A 20,107-nucleotide genomic window follows, 5' to 3' on the forward strand; every position below is an offset into this window, starting at 1 on the left:
AGTTTTGAGGTGATAGATCCACTTAGTTTTTCTGTTGTAGGATCAATCGGTCGATAATCATGGTCAGTGACAGAGCTAATAAATTTGTTGCTGGCTTTAAGGAACACGCTGTACAGCCCTGGCATCTATAGCTTCCCTTTAGGTCTGAGGATAACTAAGTGGTCTGCCTATGGGGAACAAAATGGCTGTGCACCCACCGGTCCCTAAGAGATCTTCCCCTTTTGAAGGTAGTCTGTGGATAAGGGTCAATTAAATCCTTGATATCTTTGTCCATTCTCAGAATAGGCCAATATCTCTGTAGGATCATTCTTATATCCTGTGCCCCATTATTGTAGGTGGCAATGAACCTAAATACACTGCTTAAAAAATAAAGGGAACACTCAAATAACACATCCTAGATCTGAATGAATGAAATATGCTCATTGAATTATTTGTTCTGTACAAAGTTGAATGTGCTGACCGCAAAATCACACAAAAATCATCAATGGAAATCAAATTTATAAACCAATGGAGGCCTGAATTTGGAGTCACCCCCAAAATGAAAGTGGAAAAACACACTACAGGCTGATCCAACTTTGATGTAATGTCCTTAAAACAAGTCAAAATGAGGCTCAGTATTGTGTGTGTGGCCTCCACGTGCCTGTATGACCTCCCTACAACGCCTGGGCATGCTCCTGATGAGGTTGCAGATGGTCTCCTGTGGGATTTCCTCCCAAACCTGGACTAAAGCATCCGCCAACTTCTGGACAGTCTGTGGTGCAACGTGACGTTGGGGGATGGAGCTAGACATTATGTCCCAGATGGAGGGGGCAGTAGGAGGGCAACAACCAAGAAGCAGGACCGCTACCTCCGCCTTTGTGCAAGGAGGAGCACTGCCAGAGCCCTGCAAAATGAGCTCCAGCAGGCCACAAATGTGCATGTGTCTGCACAAACGGTTAGAAACCGACTCCATGAGGGTGGTATGAGGGCCCGATGGGGGTTGTGCTCACAGCCCAACACCGTGCAGAACGCTTGGCATTTGCCACAGAACACCAGGGTTGGCAAAGTCGCCACTGGCGCCCTGTGCTCTTCGCAGATGAAAGCAGGTTCACATTGAGCGCATGTGACAGACGTGACAGACGTGACAGGGTCTGGAGATGCCGTGGAGAGTGATCTGCTGCCTGCAACATCCTTCAGCATGACCGGTTTGGCAGTGGGTCAGTAATGGTTTGGGGTGGCATTTATTTGGAGGGCCGCACAGCCCTCCATCTGCTCGCCAGAGGTAGTCTGACTGCCATTAGGTACCGAGATGAGATCCTCAGACCCCTTGTGAGACCATATGCTGGTGCGGTTGGCCCTGGGTTCCTCCTAATGCAGGACAATTCCAGACCTCATGTGGCTGGAGTGTGTCAGCAGTTCCTGCAAGATGAAGGCATTGAAGCTATGGACTGACCCGCCCGTTCCCCAGACCTGAATCCGATTGAGCACATCTGGGAAATCATGTCTCGCTCCATCCATCAACGTCACGTTGCACCACAGGCTGTCCAGGAGTTGGCGGATGTTTTAGTCCAGGTCTGGGAGGAGATCCCACAGGAGACCATCCGCAACCTCATCAGGAGCATGCCCAGACGTTGTAGGGAGGTCATACAGGCACATGGAAGCGGCACACAATACTGAGCCTCATTTTGACTTGTTTTAAGGACATTACATCAAAGTTGGATTAGCCAGTAGTGTGTTTTTCCACTTTAATTTTGGGGGTGACTCCAAATCCAGGCCTCCATTGGTTTATAAATTTGATTTCCATTGATGATTTTTGTGTGATTTGTTGTCAGCACATCCAACTTTGTACAGAACAAAGCATTCAATGAGAATATTTCATTCACTCAGATCTAGGATGTGTTATTTGAGTGTTCCCTTTATTTTTTGAGCAGTGTATATGCTTTTCTTCTTTCTGATGAAGGGGTAAGCAATTGATTTCTATCTATAGACATAGCTGTCACATAGGCTTGATTCAAGATATTGTTGGGTACCCTATTTCAATGAACCTTGTTCTTAGGTAAGCTGCCTGTTTGAAAACATCCCAGTCTGAACAATTCCATGGACTCAGAAATTGTCCTTTTGGGATTGCCTTCTTGAGGGGGATCGGGTGGCTGCTCTCCCACCTAAAAAGCGAGTTAGTCGCCAACAGTTTTCTATAAGTCTGGGTTGTTAATTTGCCCTCAGGTGTTATCTCAATCAGGATATCCAAAAATGGGAGTCTGTGACCATTTGATTCAGACCTAGGATATTGGTGTTTAATATTCTCACAAACTCAAGGCATCACCCTTCCATATAACGAACACATCGTCGATGTAGCGTAACCACAAAATGATATTTTCAACACCTGGAACACAACTCAATGTACTACCTTGGATTGCAGCTGTAGGTCAATTTTTAAAATCAATCAGTAATGCTCCATAAAGTCCCCATGTTGTTCATGACTTACTCTTCTAATGGGTCCTGAGCGCTAAAAATGGTAGTTCTGGTAATCCTTCTATAAAATTTTATTTTAAAGATGGCAACTCAACAAGCAGATTAGTGTCCATTTGTACTAAAAACACATGAATATAGACTATACATGGAACAATACAATATGTGGTGCAGGGGGGGGGGTAACATGTTAAACCCAAAGGAGGACTTACCCAGCCTGAGGCCACCAGGAGTAAGAGCACTCTTATCTCCAGGACATGTGTTCTTGTTAGCAGTTATAGACACAAGTTCCAGCACCCTCTCAGCTCGTGCTCCATCCATACCCTTGGGCCTCAGATCTACTAAAACCAGATGGTTATCTGTACCTCCTGTAAAGACAAGGAAATATAAGATTATCATAGCTTCAATAAAACAGTTGATGGATCTTCTGAAAATTTATTAGAAAACTCACTGCATTATAACAAGCCAGGATGAAAGTCCTAATTTAAAAGATACACAGATGAAGGTGATGGCATGAAACTAAATTTTCTTAGATGTTGCGTTATGCTATTAACATAAGTCACCCATCCAGGTGGCGATGCTACATCTGTACGACAATATGTAACAAAGGCCGATTGTGTATTAGAATTACTGTACCTGACACAAGCGTGTACCCCTTCTTGAGCAGGGAGGCAGCCATGGCCTTGGCATTTTTCAAGACTTGAACAGCATATTCATGGAACATTGGAGAACTGGCCTGTAGATTAAAAAAAAAAATGTTCTTGTATTATAATTTGATCTGTCATCTATACCACAACATTCTGCAACACAGAATCCCAGGACAAAATAAGCTTGGGTTACAATGAATCCCAATTTCGGAGAAGAACTGAAGAAGGACCACAATGTATGAACATAAGCAAACAGAATGCTGCCCATTGAAATGAAACAGCAGAAAATACAATCTAATGGGTGGTCAACCTGGAATACTAGAGACCTAAATGGCAAAACGAGTTGTACGATACATGATAGCACTCACTTTATGGAGAAAGGATCTTTGAAAGTGGTTTTACCCTTTCAGTATTCTGCGATCCTATGCTAAAACTTCAAAAAAGCAGCTGGACTCGCCTTCCCTCAATCCAGCGATGCATCCTCACCACTGCTGCTCCAGTGACTGTTTACTGGCTGCAGCGGTGACATCATGTCAACATGGCTGCAGCCAATCACTGAACTCAGCAGCTTGTTCTGTCTACATTGGTAGAGCCGCTGAGCTTGGTGATCGGCTGCAGTGCTACTCATGTGACATCACTGCTACAGACACTTAAAAAAAAAAAAAATGACAGAGACCCAGCGCTGGACTGGGAAAGGCTCAGAACTGTCCAATCCCATTATATTTAACATGTCTAATCTCATTACTTTTTAACAAAGGCACGCTGATGGCATGCAGGGTTTTCAGGACTAAGAAGAAACATCTGCACAATCCAAAAAGATTTTCCTGCTCTTCTCTCAACAGAATATTCGGAGAAGCAGAGAGGAGCAGTCGACACGTGAGCGCAACTATGGAAATCGCGCATCACAAGGAATGACAGCAAGATGCATACATAACTAGCGCACGCTGTCTATCATGGAAATTTTAATTACTTAATTCCTCACAGATATTTCGTCTGACATCAATGTAGAAGCCACAGACTGTCTTTTACACCACTTATTATTTTGAAGAAAAATAACCAGTTTCTTTAAGACACGGGTTCTATTTGTACCTATGGTCAACAATTAATAGTTTCACAGGGTGAGGCGGTTGTTTGGGTTCTGCAGTATTCTCCAGCGCTGTCACAATTTGATTAATAACTGCATTTCCTATTGGAATCACCTGCTCGGTGGTTATCGGCCAGCAGGTGTTTCACAAGGAAGCAGTTACACCATTTAACAAAAGAATGCTTTCAGCGTGTCTGCACCGTGCAGCAGCTTGTAAGGAGCCATCATGTGCGCGTCTGTGGAAAGGATACATATCATGCACACACGTGATCCCGCTATGTACATACATATAGAAATGGATCTATGATCATTATACAATTCAGCAATGCTACCGACCGCACCTAAAATACTAGCATCACACAGTCACTTTTTAACCCTTTAACAATCAGGGTATGCGCCTACGGTCAGGAGCGGCCTGTGGCCCCGACGCTGCGGAATAGCTGCGCAGCTTCCCTCCTCATTTTATGCAAATGAGCGGCACAATTTTTTTTTTTTACATGCGGACTTTCCTCACAGATGTTAATCTATGGAGAAAGTCCACATGCGGACAAGCAAGAGAAATTGACACGCTGCAGTCCTGAAAGACGCGCCGCATGTCAGTTTCCGCGGGTGATCCGCAGGTAACCAGAGACGCATAGCGGACATGGGATTTCTAGCAATCCCATCCACTATGCTGTAACATCTGACCACTATGGGTTTGAAACTGCATAGACACACAGCGTCAAATCCTCAGCAATTCCTGACCGTGGACACATACCCTTAGGGAGTTATCAGGTTTTTTTACGCTTTCATTTTTTCTTCCCCATGCTCCAAAAGCAATAATCTTTTTAATTCTCAAATCGATATATCATACGAGACCTTGGAATTTGTAAGGGGATAAAAAACAAATGCAGTTTTGCCATTTTTGGGGCTTCGTTTCTATGGTGTTCCTTGTATGGCAACAATGACTAGATGATTCTCCAGGTTAGTATGATTACAGTAATATCAAACTTGCTGAGGTCTTATTATTATTTTAGTGGTGAAAAATAAATTATGAAATTAATAAAAAAAAAAAAAAAATTGTGTCACCCGGTTTGAGACCTGTGACTTTTTAATTTTTCAGTTGATGGAACTGTATGAAGAACTATTTTTTTTGTGCTCTAGCCTCTTAGCTGACATTTTTATTACTACCATTTTGGCGAACCATTTGGGGTGACATTTTCATAGCTTTTAATGGAATCTTTTTGGGAAATGCAGCAATTTTAGTGTCCTGACTTTTTATATTTTTTTGGCGTTGACAGTTTAAATATTTTTACATTTTGACAGATCGGACTTTTTTTTGACGATAATACCAAAACTATTTTCTTTTAAAATTTTTCATTTCTTTAGCTTTGAAAAGGAAAAGTGCACTTTTAATTTTTTATCTCTCTTTAAACTGGTTTTTCACTTTACTTTTTAATTTTGTGGCTCAGTGGTTAGCACTGTTGCTTTGCAGCGCTGGGGTCCTGGGTTCAAATCCCACCAAGGACAACATCTGCAAGGAGTTTGTATGTTCTCCCCATGTTTGTATGGATTTCTTCCGGGTTCTCAGGTTTCCTCCCAAACTCCAAAGACATACTGATAGGGAATCTAGATTGTGAGCCTCAATGGGGACAGCAATGATATATGTAAAGCGCTGCGGAATATGATGGAGCTATATAAAGCAAAGTATAATAAATAAATCCCCCAAGTGAAAAGGAACCTGTGATCGTTGGATTGTTTATACCAAATATCATCACAGTATTGCAGTATACAACAAAAATTCAGTTCTCTTATGAAGCCCAGTCTGTGGGTTTCATAAAGGAGGACTAAGAGGTCAGTTATGAAGACTTTCAGCCGCCATAGTAATCCAACAATTCCATGCAACCGCGTTGCGAGGGGCCGACGGGAGATGCAACACGCCATCATCTGCTTAATATGAAGATATAGAAGAGTCATTCTGTCAATAATAATGTTAGTTAAGTGTTAAATAAATGGCGATACATGACTATACGGTAATACTGTATAGACAAAGGATAAAAAAAATCAAGCACCGTGACAAGCAAATAACATGGGCGTCACTTATGTTGCCTCGCATTTTAAATAGAGGGTCTAGGACAAGCATAGCAGAGGTAGTGCGGATCAACGCAGTCAGATTCTTTGTATCGTATGTACAGGAATGTCCCGGACAGGAGATCTGCGTCTCAGTGTCACACTGCACAAAAAATCTACAGAGAGGGAGATGGCCATACAGCCAAAAAAACGACAGAAAAAGGTCAGTATATTAAAAGTAACAAACTTTATTAATCATATCTGAAAGAATAAGGGTATAAATGCATGGGAACAATACACTATTTCTCCCCTTGAGAAAGGCTCATGCCGAAACGCGCGTTGGGGTGGTGTGCGTGGCGTCGTGACTCTGGCAGCTACTATTTGTCCTTCAAGGTATGATCTGGGTTTGTTTGCCCTTTGTGAGGTATCTATATATTGAGACAAGTAGAATTGATAATATTATATGGGTTTGCTGTCCATAACCTTATGTAAAGGTGTTTCAACAATAATGTATCTCACCACAAAGCGCCGCTTGCTTTGATTTTAAATAGTGTACTGTCCCCATGCATTTATTCCCTTACCTTTTAGATATGGGTAATAAAGTTTGTTACTTTTAACATACGGACCTTTTTCTGTTTTTTTTTGGCTGTATGGCTATCTTCCTCTCTATTGTTTGTCCTATAGGCCGTAGCTTAAAGACATGAACGGAATTTTTTAATTTCCATCTATACACGGCTATATTCTGTAAGTCATTTATCTACAAAAAAATCTATAGCGGAAACTGACTGTGGATCTCACATCTCCTCTATTCAGTTTTACAGCAATGCGAAGAAGTAAAATCTGCAGTTTTTCAATAGCAAACGTCACCCCATTTGATGTGAATTTTGAAAGTCCAGATCACCTTCACACCTTCGGATACATCCCGTGTGGATGTACCCTACAACAGAGTAAAACGTAACAAGCTACTGTATGTAAAGCATACTGTACTTGACTTGTTTGTCTGTAGCGATCTCCATCTGCTTTCCACAATGTAATGCAGCAAAATAAAAATCTGCTGAGGTCTCACCTGCTTTAATGCTACCGCGACTGCTGCTATGGCGTGATTGTGAGGGCCTCCCTGGATGGAAGGGAAGACTGAAAAGTTGATTTTATCTTCAAAGTTGTAAGGAATTTCTTTTCCAGTTTTCTTATCCACAGATTTCACACCTTTTCGGTAAAATATTAGTCCAGATCTAATTTAAAAGGGGGAAAAAAAAAAAAAAAAAAAAGAGACCAACAAAATAGAGTCGCTATTCTTTTGCTTCCTTGAGTATTACCAAAAAAAACATGACCTGCAATGAGGGCACAAATCACATGTATGTATAATAATTTTGTTTTTTATCTTTTTCTCCTGAAGAATGGAGGACTAACGCATGAATTTACACAGAGTGGAGAAGGAGTTGGCTGATCGTTAGGCCGTCAGATACAATGGCTTGCAAAACTATTCACCCCCTTTGCTTTTTACCTATTTTGTTACATTATCACCATTATAAATATTTTTAAATCCAATTTGTGTGTGATGCATCAGCACTAAATAGTCTAAGTTGGTGAAGTGAAGTGAGAAAAATATAGGCAGAAATTAAATTTATGGGCTCAAATAACTAAAAATTGGCATGTGCATATATATTCACCCCTTTTGTGATGAAGCCCCTAAAGCTCTGGTGCAAACAATTACCTTCATAAGTCAAATGGTTAGTGAAAGGAAGTCCACCTGTGTACAGTCTAAGTGTCACATGGTCAGTCAGTATATACACACCTTTTCTGAAAGAGGCCGCAACGACATCAAGCATGAGGCACCACTAACCAAACAACACCATGAAGACCAAGGTGATCTCCAAACAAGAACAAAGTTGTTGAGAAGTACAAGTCAGGGTTGGGTTATAAAAAAATATCCTAATCTTTGATGATGCCCCGAAGCACCATCAAATCCATTATCATCAAATGGAAAGAACATGGTACCAAAACAAATCTGCTAAGAGAGGCCGCCCACCAAAAGCCTCAGCCTGGACAAGGAGGGCATTATTCAGAGAACCAGCACAGAGACCAAAGGTAACCCTGAAGGAGCTGCAGAAGTCCCAAGCAGAGACTGGAGTATCTGTCAATACAACCACAGCTGCACACTCCATAGAGGTGGCCTTTATGGAAGAGTAGGCAGAAAAAAGACTTTACTTGCACACAAAAATTGTAAGGCTTGTTTTGAGTTTGCCAAAAGACATGTGGGAGACTCCCCAAATGTATGGAGGAAGGTGCTGTGGTCAGACCAAAATTGAATTTTTTGGCCACCAAGGTAAACGCCATGTCTGGCGCCAAACCAACACAGCTCATGATCCCAAGGACACCATGCCCACAGTGAATCATGGTGGCGGCAGCATCATTCTGTGGGGATGTTTTTCATCAACAAGGACAGGGAAAATGGTCCAAGTCGAGGGGAAGATGGATAGTGTGAAATACAGGGATATTTGTAAGCATCTCCAAAGATCCTATCCCAATATGTCGTAGTTATAATAATAATAATATTACTATTGTTATCAACTAGCTGTACTCGGCCACGTGTTGCTGTGGCTCAGACTGGTTAAATGGAAAAGAAAGAAAAGAGAAAGCGTACGTTTCTAAAATATGCGTGTATTCAAAAGCAACGTTCATTTTTATTTATATAGATATACAGCTCTGGCAAAAATTAAGAGACCACTGAACAGTTTTCTATTGGAAAGCATGGAAAGACTGGTGGAAAGCATGCCAAGAAGCATGAAAGCTGTGATTAAAAATCATGGTTAGTCCACCAACTATTGATTTCACAGTTAAAACATGAGTAATTTGAGGTCTGAAAGCACTGTTTCTTTTTTTAGTATTTTGACGCTTTATCATTTGCTGAAAATAAATACAAATTTTTTAGCTTTGAATTTCTGAGACATGTTGGCAGTAGTTTATAGACTAAAACAACAATGTAAATTTTACTCCAAAACCTATAAAGAGAAAAATCAGAGAAACTGAAAATTTTGCAGTGGTCTCTTAATTTTTTCCAGAGCTGTATATCAGATGGGGCAATGCTGGCGCTGTTGATAATTGTGCCCATAAGGCAGGCATGGTGGCAGCCTGTACCCGGTGACCCATGCAGGCCTGTACTCTGCACAGGTCACTAAAGAGGTCGGTACTTGCTGTCAGGTGTCACAATGCAGCAGGTTATGTCAGGGATTGCTAGTTATGCAGTTCCCTTGTATAGAGGAAATGTGACAGGAGGGGGCGCAGAGATGAAGGCAGGTGGCGGCAGAGGTGGATTCGCTTGACATGTCCCGGCCCGGTACCGGCCAGATCACAGCGCCGCACCTGCTGGTGGAGCAGTGGGATTTGCAGTCGCTCGCTATCCGCCAACTGCTGCGAGGCTTGGGCCCAGCCCAGCGCACAGAGCTGAGGCAGCGGCTTGTGCCTCTCCGGGCAGTCTCCCTCTCTCCTTCCCTCCCTCCCCCGCTTGTTGTTGCGCAGTCGGAAATAAAACTCGTCTGCTAGAGAAGAAGCCGCAGCAGCGGCGGTGCCAGAGAGCAGAGGTGGTCGCCTCTCAGGCGGTGTTGATGAGCAGCAGCGTCTTTCGGCCTCGAACAGAGTGTCTCGTCACTCCCCTTCCCCCCAAACCCCACGGGGGACACAAAAGGAGCAGAGTGGCTGGGGCGAATGAAGGAGAGGGAGAAGGGTTTATGAATAAGATGTCACTAAGAAGGGGCGGGGGGGGGGGGGGGGTAGAATGCCGGGCGGCCTGGGAGAGTCAGCCTGGTACTGAGCTCGTAACACCCCCTTCTCGCTGTTGCTTTTAAGTCCAACAGCTGGTATATAAAAACATAGTAGGTATATAAAAACATGCGTGTATTCGAATGCAACATTGTTTCAAAATTTCAAAAGCAAATCGGTTAAGAACTTTCGGAGATTTAAGATTTTGAACAAACGAACATTTATATTTTTATTTATATATAAATATTATTATCAAATACCTCCAATTAGAAAAGTAGTATTGTTCTTCTGATATATTGCTTACCCCATGTGCAGGCATTGCAGTAGCTTAGGTATCCATAGTTGTGACCACTAACAACTAGCAGTCACATTGAGTGGTCGTAACCATGGATACCTAAGCTACTGCAATGGCCTGCACATGGGGTAAGCGACATAGCAAATCAGAAGAATTATACTACATTTCTAATTTGAGGTATTTGCTAATATTTTTATACCTACTACATATTGGGGTAGGATCTTGGAGATGGGAATACCCCTTTAACTCCCTGACATCATTTGTAGGGGAAGCCTATTCACATCAGAGTTTAGGTCGAACCCATCAATATAAGGGGGTTAAGCCAACTTTAGTCTAATGTGTATGGGGGCCTTGTAGATTGATTTGTGGAATTTCATGTTTTGCCTTTTTGCTCAGTTCTACATAGGCAAAATTATACTTTCAGGGAACATTATAAGTCTTTTGCCACAAGTAAAAGACCAGCACATTTCATAAATCAAGTAAGAGCAATGTGAATGGGGTCGAGTATATTGTTCTTAAGTAGTAGTGAGCGGGATCATGAAGAATTATGTCCATGGTACCCTAGGACTCAATGATCAGAATGACTACAGCATAAGACTAGCAGACACACATGACATAGCCCGTGGAAGCACAAAGCCATGGAAAATGAATGCTGCCGTTTGCTCTATTTTCTTGTGAATAAAAAGGATTTCATCTGCCCTCAGATAAGGCTGCTGTCTCATTTCTAAAGCGGTTACATTCTGAGCACCATTTGGTACACACTGACCAAGTTTTACCAGTAGAGCTATGTAGGTCCATTTGTAGACACAACTTTTGGGTACGACAACAATCCCGTGTTAACTTTAGATACTAAATTGGTGGTCATTCAGCTTTACTTCATTCCTGAGTGGATGCAAGACTGAAAGGGATTCTGTCAGCACAGAATGACTGTTCAAGTCAAGCACAGGCACCTGGTGCACCCTTCGCGTGGCCAAACACTTTAGTGCACCTTCCCACCTTCTTATTTTCCATCCATCTCTGCCTTCTCTGGCTCTATAAAGTCAGAGCTGTCAATCAAAGAAAAGAAGGTTGGAGGTCGAGGAAAACCAGTAGGTGGGAAGGTGCATGTTTGGCCACACCAAGTGTACACTGAACACCTGTACTTGGTTTCAACAGTGATTCAGTGCTGACAGATCCCTTTAACACTTTAGTCATCTTTTGTTGTTGTATAAGGAGACTTTGTGGTGTTTTTTTTTCTTAAATTCATAGAAGCCCACCCCACTAGGAGGTATATGACTACTTCTTGGGTCCTGTTGTGACAGAACCGGCCATGATGCCCAAGTTATATAATTGGAAGGCATTCAGATAAAGAGAAATATATGGTAGCCCCAGGCAGGTAAAACCCAGCATAGCAAATCAGTGTATATAAAGAGCACGGTGGCTCAGTGGTTAGCACTGCATCTCTGGGGTCATGGGTTCAAATCCCACCTAGGCCAACATCTGCAAGGAGTTTGTATGATCTCTCTGTGTTCATGTGGGTTTCCTCTGGGTTTTCCGGTTTCCTCTCACACTCCAAACACATACTGATAGGGAATCTAGATTGTGAGCTCTATTGGGGACAGTGAGAAGGTCTGTAAAGTGCTGTGGAATTAATGGTGCTATTATATAAGTGAGTAGAATAAAATAAACATAAGATAATCTGTTTTGCCAAGAACATATTGTCCAATCAATAATCTAATGAAATAAAAGTAGAACTTGACCTCAGGATCTTTTAACGTGAAGCAGTGTAAGCATGCAGTCCCGATCTGCTGCATACTATATATAACACTACGTAGCCGCGCTGGCTGCTCACTCCGCAGACACCAAATATCTAGTAAGGTTGCATCCAGCAGATCTCTGGGGCAGAGAAAGGGTGAAGGAAGCCCAGCGTGAGGACCGAGGAGCCCTGCTGCTCAGTTTCACACAGTTTCCTGATTCACGCTCCACTCCAGGGTGTGAAACTGACGGAAGCAAGAGAGGTGCCAAAAAATAATAATCACGAAAAACTCCAAAGATCAGGAAAAAAGCAGGGGAGGTGAGGGCAGAGACATACGTGTGCTGAGACCTGTTTGTTAATTGCTCTGATTGGAAAGTGAAGAGCGCAGCATGAAGAAATGCTGGCAGTATTCGCACGTCAACATTATAATAACTGAAGCTACCGGGTAGCACAGGGCTAACGGCAAAATACTGCTATCTTTTATTATTAGAATCCACTCTTGTTATATGCCAGCAAATAAATAAAAATATGTACTTGTAGCTATGGAGGAGGAAAAATATCGACACGGAGAATAGCTGCGAGGACAGTTCTCAACTTCCAGGAAACAAGAGGATGATGTATTTAGTCATTAGTAGTCGGCTGGATCGTAATAGTCCCGCATGCTCAGCTTGCCAGTATCATTGTGTTCTGCATCCCAGGGAAACTTCAACCAGTGGAACATGATTTGTTGGTCATTATAAGCTTTTTATTTTCTATTAAAAATTATAAAAAATAATATAAGCCAACCTAGGGCTATAAAGGCAAGCACAGAATAGTGGATACACCTTTTAGCATGGCAACCACAATGTATTAGAGAGGTTATCTCAAATTTGTATGTGGATAAAATTGCAAATTGTTGCAATAACAAGCAATTTACTTATTATTAAAAATCCTCTCCATTCTCAATTTTATAGTGCCTAGGTTACCCACCAACCTAAGAGCTCACAACGCTAGCACGCTATATGCTTTACAGCCTGTTTGCGCCATTCTGAAGATGGCCGGATCTGACCAGCCTCAGTCCCCTTGCGCTTCTCTCATACTGAAGACAATGCAGCCTCGGCTACGAGCCTGAAATCGCACTCAGTGCGGACCAGTAACCATGCCACCCGTCCAAACTGTCAATCTTCAGGAGAGCACCACCCTTGACATGCAAGGAGCTAGGAGACAGGGAAGCAGCGTTCCTGAAGAAAATAAGTTCAGATAACCCTTTTATAGAATTTGGGGCATTTTTTTTTTCCTAAGGCATACATTCTAGAATCAAAAATATTTTTCACATTACAATAAATTTTATTAAAAAATTTGTAACAGTTTGGCCTCTACAACCACTACGTCTCATAGTACATACCTAATTCTGCAATCTGCTATGTATGGTGATACATAGAGGCTGCAGAAGCCAAACTTCAAGATTTTTAATGAAACGGTTTTGCAAAAATGCTTTTTAACCAAAAAAATTGTACACATTTAAGTAAAAGAAATGCATCGAAGGTGTCTATATCTTTTAAGGTAATACTATTGGTACACTACCACTGTAACTCCTGCCTATTAAACTCTAGTATATTGGCACTTACATGTTTATCTTTTTCATGGGGAATAATGACAATTGTAGAATGTCTGTGAATAAGACCACAGCTAGCATTATATCCTTTCTATAGAACTCACTCCTGTAAATCGGGTGCCAGTGTAGGATTCTACTCCATGTAGCAATAGATAAATAACACGCTCATGATTTCACTAGTGACAGTCACAGGACACATGTGCCCAAATATACTATGCACCTTCCCTCTCAAGGCATCACATGCAATCCGTTTTGTCTGATGAAGGTCCAGTGTTGCGGATCTTTATTTTAGATTGCACAGTAAAATTTCCATAACTTCATAAAGGAGTGCAGTGTTACTTACCTATTGCCACACAGCCAGTCTTCACATGTTTTGAAACCGTTTTCACAACCACTTTTTGTGAATCAGACCTTATATAGATTAAGGGTTGTACATAGTTATGGCTTTATGAATTTTCGGGCGTTATATGCATATGGGGATGGTCATTATCTTACACTACCACAAAACTCTTCATGTTCTATCTAAAGGATAGACGAAGTTTCTGATAGCTGGTGGCCCGACTGTTGGGACCCTTGGAGATCCCCTGATTGGGGCTCTGTAGCTCAATCTTGAGTGGAATGGAGGTGCCCATTTCTCACCTCTGTTTCATTCATTTTCTATGGGATTGTTGGAAATATCCAACCGCTGTACTTCGTAGTCCCATATATAATGAGTGGTGGAGGTCGAGCATGGGCACCTCCACTTCATTCAAGAAGTGACTGCAATGCCCCAGAGCCTTGATCTTGGGATCATTAGGGGACCCAGGAGTTAGGATAATTTGCTGATCACTGGCAGTACATCTACTACATATAGGGAATAAAGGGGTAACCCATAAAAACAAAGTAAAACCTAATTTTCCTAGTGAACTTGAGAGTCTCAAGATAGAACAAACATTGAGAATACATGGAATTCGTTCTACCTGGCTCCTCGGAGAGTCTTGTGAGTTGTAGTGGTGATGACATCTGCGTAATCAAAGGGAGTTGGAATAACATCTGCTGCTACGAGACCACTGATGTGCGCCATATCAGCCAGCAGGTACGCCTTCACCTCGTCACATACCTGGAAGCAGGAAGAGATCATGAAAGATGCGCAAACATATAGGACAAGAAGACTAATAGGACATCCAGTGTTCAAAAATACATGAGGGGCTTATATGGATGAATGCATAATTGAAACTGAAAATCAAATCTATACACAAGCATTAACAAAGTCAGTCTAGTGAATACATATAAAGACTCCATGTGCAGAATGTCAGCCAAAGACTATCCATTGGATGGACTTTTCTACACAACCTCAAAAGCAGAGCTGGCAGATTAGTTACTTGAATATCAAATGGGCATTGGGAGATACCCAAGGAAAAATGGAGAAACAGGGTCCTTACAATTACAACGTATCACCCAATTTGACATTTGATTTGAACAGACTGTGCAGCACAAATGACACCCAGATTTTATGCTCTACAGATCCTTATTATAGGGGTTGCCACAACTATTATCAGGAAATATTCCTCAGCTTTTGGTTTCCAATTTTCTGGGGTGGGGTCGGTATGCTCCTGATGATGGATAGTTCAGACAAGCGGCATGTTTATGCCACTAGCCTGAACTGTGCATTCACCCATGTTATAAGCAGCTTTGCCTCTTCAGCATCAAAGGGAAAGAAGGCCAATGAAGCAAGCGAGTATGTTCTATTAACCCTTTTGGCGAGTATGCTCAGGCCGAGCTCCGAGTATTTATAGCTGCTCGGTGATATGTTTGAATCGCTCCCGTGTGCATGATTTGCGACTGTTTGACAGTTTTAATACATGTGAGGAATGTCTATTTCTTACACATTCCTCACATGTAATAAAACTGTCAAACAGTTGCAAATCATGCACACGGGAGCGATTCAACCATATCACCGAGCAGCTGTAAATACTCGGAGCTCGGCCCGAGCATACTCGGACAGAACACACTCGCTCAACCCTAGTGACAGGTGATCTGGGCAACAAGGGGTACACTATACAATTAACAGTCCTTTTGTTCTTGAGAACAAAGGATTTTTAATAAAATGTAAACTTAACAGTACTTAGCAATTTTAGCCATTATGATGAGACAACCCCTTTAATAGGAACTGTGGACGATAGAGATAGCAGGTCCTTTGAACAAGCACAGGGCTAAGGAAAGTGTGAGAACTGTGATTAGGGGAACTGCTCTGGAAACTGTTGATGTAGTAAACCGGGAGATTATGATTATGTAGAATAATAGGTCAGGAGGCAAGAGGGAAGGAGGTAAGAGGGAAGGAGGTGAGCAGCTAACTGCTCTACAGAAATCAGTGGGCTGGAGAGAGCTGACTGGGATCTCAGGAGTTAACTCGTCAGCCTGTGCACACACTTGCCAAACTCTGGTGGCGGATCTCCTTGGCAACAAGCTGTACACTATGTAAGCTAAACACTCATGTCAGAAGAATGAAAGCATATAGAAAAAGCAAGTCAATTGCAAAATTGCTTATTTTCATGCTAACTAAAGAAATTTAATAAAATGAGAATACCCTTTTAAAGATGGTAATACACTTGCCAGAGAAATAAATTAAAATTCCAGCTAATTTTTGGATTTTAAAATAAACTCAGACTGACTAAAACACTAGTTTTTAACCCTATCGTATCAATAACCAACTACACACAGGTAACATGATGACAATACCTCGGTTCTTGCCATTTACAATATATGCTTTGTGCAAGAGCATTTTCCTCTCTAGCTGAGTGTTTGAAGTAGCAAAACATTTCAGAATAATGAATTCTGCTTCCATACATCAGCTGTAAATTTAGTCTTAATTCAGTCTTCTGAGAGATGCTGTCTGGTGACTCAGGTTGAGACTTCTCTGGTTTTCCCTATTAGAACTCTGGAGAATTTTGTGCCCAGACTGGCAATACTTTGCTTAAAATAGCTAAACATCCTTTTTCTGGCCTATGATTTATACCCAAAGGGTCCATAGACAATGAAAGACTAAACACAGCCAAGATGCTGCACCTTCTGTCATCTCATTCAGATCAGAATCTCAGCAGAGACTCGGCGCAGCCGTCTACAAGCATGAATCAGGTCCCCCAGGTACGCACTGCTGATACACCCGTGATATTGGCTCGGATACACCATCAGCACTGAGCCAGGCTTACTAATGTGCTCAGGAAGAGATTCTCCACAAAGGGGGAATCAGGAGAAGAGCAAAAATAAGCCAAATCAGCTCACTCTACTAAGACATGTGACTGCTCACTTATGCATTGAAAACATGAAGGGGCAACGCAGGGGAAAAAAAAAAAAATTCGCTTTTGGGCAAAATCTCTTAGCTTCCATCAAGTCTCACTTTCCTATGGCCTGGAATTCTGGGGCGCTCCTGGGTTCTCCTCACCAGCTTCCTGCTGGATCACTGCGATCTTACGGCCAGTATGAAAATGTCCAGATCAATCACTGTGTATACCCTCACTGGATCTGTAACATCTAGCAGATATGATGACCCCCACCATCCAGGTGATGAGATTCTTACCCCACCATCCAGACTAGCGGATATTCTTACCCCACCATCCAGACTAGCGGATATTCTTACCCCACCATCCAGACTAGCGGATATTCTTACCCCACCATCCAGACTAGCGGATACTCTTACCCCACCATCCAGACTAGCGGATACTCTTACCCCACCATCCAGACTAGCGGATATTCTTACCCCACCATCCAGACTAGCGGATATTCTTACCCCACCATCCAGACTAGCGGATATTCTTACCCCACCATCCAGACTAGCGGATATTATTACCCCACCATCCAGACTAGCGGATATTATTACCCCACCATCCAGACTAGCGGGTATTATTACCCCACCATCCAGACTAGCGGATATTATTACCCCACCATCCAGACTAGCGGATATTATTACCCCACCATCCAGACTAGCGGATATTATTACCCCACCATCCAGACTAGCGGATATTATTACCCCACCATCCAGACCAGTGGATATTATTACCCCACCATCCAGACTAGTGGATATTATTATCCACAGTCCAGACTAGCGGATATGATTACCCAACCAAGAAGACTAGAGGATATTATTATCCACAGTCAAGACTAGCACATATTACCCCACCATCCAGGCTGGCTTCACCATGCAGGCTGTAAAGAAGTTAAAATGTAGGAAAAATGTAAGAGAAGACCACTCCAACCTCTCAAAATAACAACCCAAGTAATGATAGGATACAATTTTTAAATCCATCTAATAGATGACAAACGACCTATGAACTTGATAGTCATTGTATTTGTAGTTGAAATGAATGTTTCATGGAGGACACTTCAGGTTATGCTGGCATCAAACAATACCCACCTGAAAGTCATTGTGTGCACATACCCTTACTGTCATGTGTCTGTAAGACAACTGGCTGCAGCAGAAGCCTCACAGCTGTGACTTAAACGCCTGCTCCCCTAAATGGAAACGGTCACCAGAAAAAATGCTATTAACCTGCAGATACGGGGTCAATCTGCAGGTTATTAATCTGCCCGGCATCTGCACTTAGCCGAACGCTGCAGGGAGAAAATTAACTTTGTTTATTAACTTTTAACAGAAGACAGCTGCTGGCAAGTATGAGACTAGGGGCGGGGAACTTAGATTAGGTGCACCACTCCAGCGCTGCAATGCAAAAAATGCTCGAGTGGGGCGTTTAATCATATCAGCCATGCCCACCATTAGATTAAAGGACAACACAGATTTATATTCTATGTTCTTATTGTTCTTACAGTCTAATTGCGTCCTCTTTACTGATGCCCATCGTATGCCATGACAAAACATCTAGAAGCCCCTATCACATTTATTAAAAGTGTCATAGCTGGATAGCTTTTGATAAATATGCATCATCCTCAAGCAGGTTATCATTTGAACCCAGCAGTAAACTTATTTTGCTACAGAGTTGGCCTGATTGATATATATCTCATGTTTGTTTTTTGTTTCAGGATATTAATAATTTCCACAGCAACAAACTTTAATAAAATGTTGGAACAGAGATATTGGAAAGGTCATGTACATAAAAACCCGTACGGGAGGAAGAGTAGAGCCACATGTGAGACGAGTGCTGAAATGAAGATGATCAAAGGCTTCTGGTGGGCCTGTCAATCTAGAGGAACACATATTGGTGGTCTCGCACATCAAAGGTATAGTAGATTTCGAGAACAATAGTCTAGGTATTATATATTTGTACCCCAACATAATTAATTGAAGCACTGATACATAAAACATACCTTCCTCATCCTGGCATAATCAATCAGCCTTGCATAGGCGCTAGTCCCAGCGATGATGAGTTTTGGGCGGAAGAGTCGGGCTGTCACCTCCAGTTGGTCATAGTCAATCAACCCAGTGGCTGGCTTAGAGAGAAAATCCAAATGTAAATGCAGGGAGAAATAATTTTTGCTCATTATATAGGTTCTCCAACCAACCCAACTACTGTACAGAATAAGTTTATGGAAACAGTGTTGGCTTCTACTAATATAGGTGACATCATGGGCAAATATTTGAAAGGTGTAATTGTCAGCACCGGCTCAGTCATCACAACACATGCAATACGATCAGGCATGGACTGGGCCGGTGAGGCGGCTAAGGAGAGGACACAGACAGAGGGCCCCTGTGCAATATATGGGCCCTTTGCAGTCAAATAACTTATCATTGTGCACAGTTCCACCTGTTTTGGAGGTAGAAGTGGGCCCCTGTTGCACGAAAAGTATGTCCGCCCCAGGGTGGAATGACTAGGTTACAGTATATTTGGTAGTCTGGAGAAATTCAGCCTCGATGCAGCCATTCAGAGAGACTAATGAACCCAAGCAAGGACAGGTGAGGTATGTCAGCCACGGCCAAGAAATAGTCTCCTATTTAGGGAGGAACAAATCATGCAGTGAAAAAATGACTGAACATTTTGGCTGGAGCGCTGCTAGTCTCACACATTATCAGGAAGGAGTTGTGAATGACATTATGGAACAAAATTGGTTTAATAGACTTACAGGTGACATAATATTTACTGTCAGACAATACAGATACACTTATTTTGAGGGGCAAAGTCAAAAGTAATAATGGCTCACGTTTCCCAAGTCGATGCAAAGTTAAGAATTCGGAAAAAAAAACAAAAAACCCATAATAATAGGATTATCCCTTTATGCTCACAAACACATGTGCACACACACTCTTAAATGGGAATCTGTCGCCAGATTATTGATACCTCATATCTGGTGCTCTGCTTACATATTCATCTGTATGCTCTTATGACAGCTCACTGATCGTTTATTGACCTGCCTCCTATTTTACATAATGGATCTAGTAGTGCAGGGCTAGGTAAAATAGGAGGCAGGCAGTGAAGGCTCAGTGAGCTGTCAAATGCATACAGATGAATATGTAAGCAGAGCACCAGATAGAGCGCCTCCCACAGGCCGCCCCGGAGAATGAGCATAT

General features: G+C 42.2%; 1 protein-coding gene across 1 annotated transcript in view; it reads right to left on the reverse strand.

Annotated features, from left to right (window-relative positions):
- Nucleotides 1–20,107, reverse strand: part of SHMT2 (serine hydroxymethyltransferase 2) — an 83,725-nt gene that overhangs the window by 17,701 nt on the left and 45,917 nt on the right. The window contains exons 6-10 of the mRNA XM_073663341.1: nucleotides 18,910–19,032; nucleotides 14,571–14,710; nucleotides 7,295–7,460; nucleotides 3,085–3,184; nucleotides 2,661–2,816 (exon numbers count right to left, since the gene is read on the reverse strand). Coding sequence (XP_073519442.1) covers nucleotides 2,661–2,816; nucleotides 3,085–3,184; nucleotides 7,295–7,460; nucleotides 14,571–14,710; nucleotides 18,910–19,032 — 685 coding nt within the window. The remainder of the gene's footprint in view (nucleotides 1–2,660; nucleotides 2,817–3,084; nucleotides 3,185–7,294; nucleotides 7,461–14,570; nucleotides 14,711–18,909; nucleotides 19,033–20,107) is intronic.

Source organism: Phyllobates terribilis, unplaced genomic scaffold (assembly GCF_046119375.1).
Source record: "Phyllobates terribilis strain yellow unplaced genomic scaffold, ASM4611937v1 Scaffold_2__4_contigs__length_985480577, whole genome shotgun sequence".
Lineage (NCBI taxonomy): Eukaryota > Metazoa > Chordata > Amphibia > Anura > Dendrobatidae > Phyllobates > Phyllobates terribilis.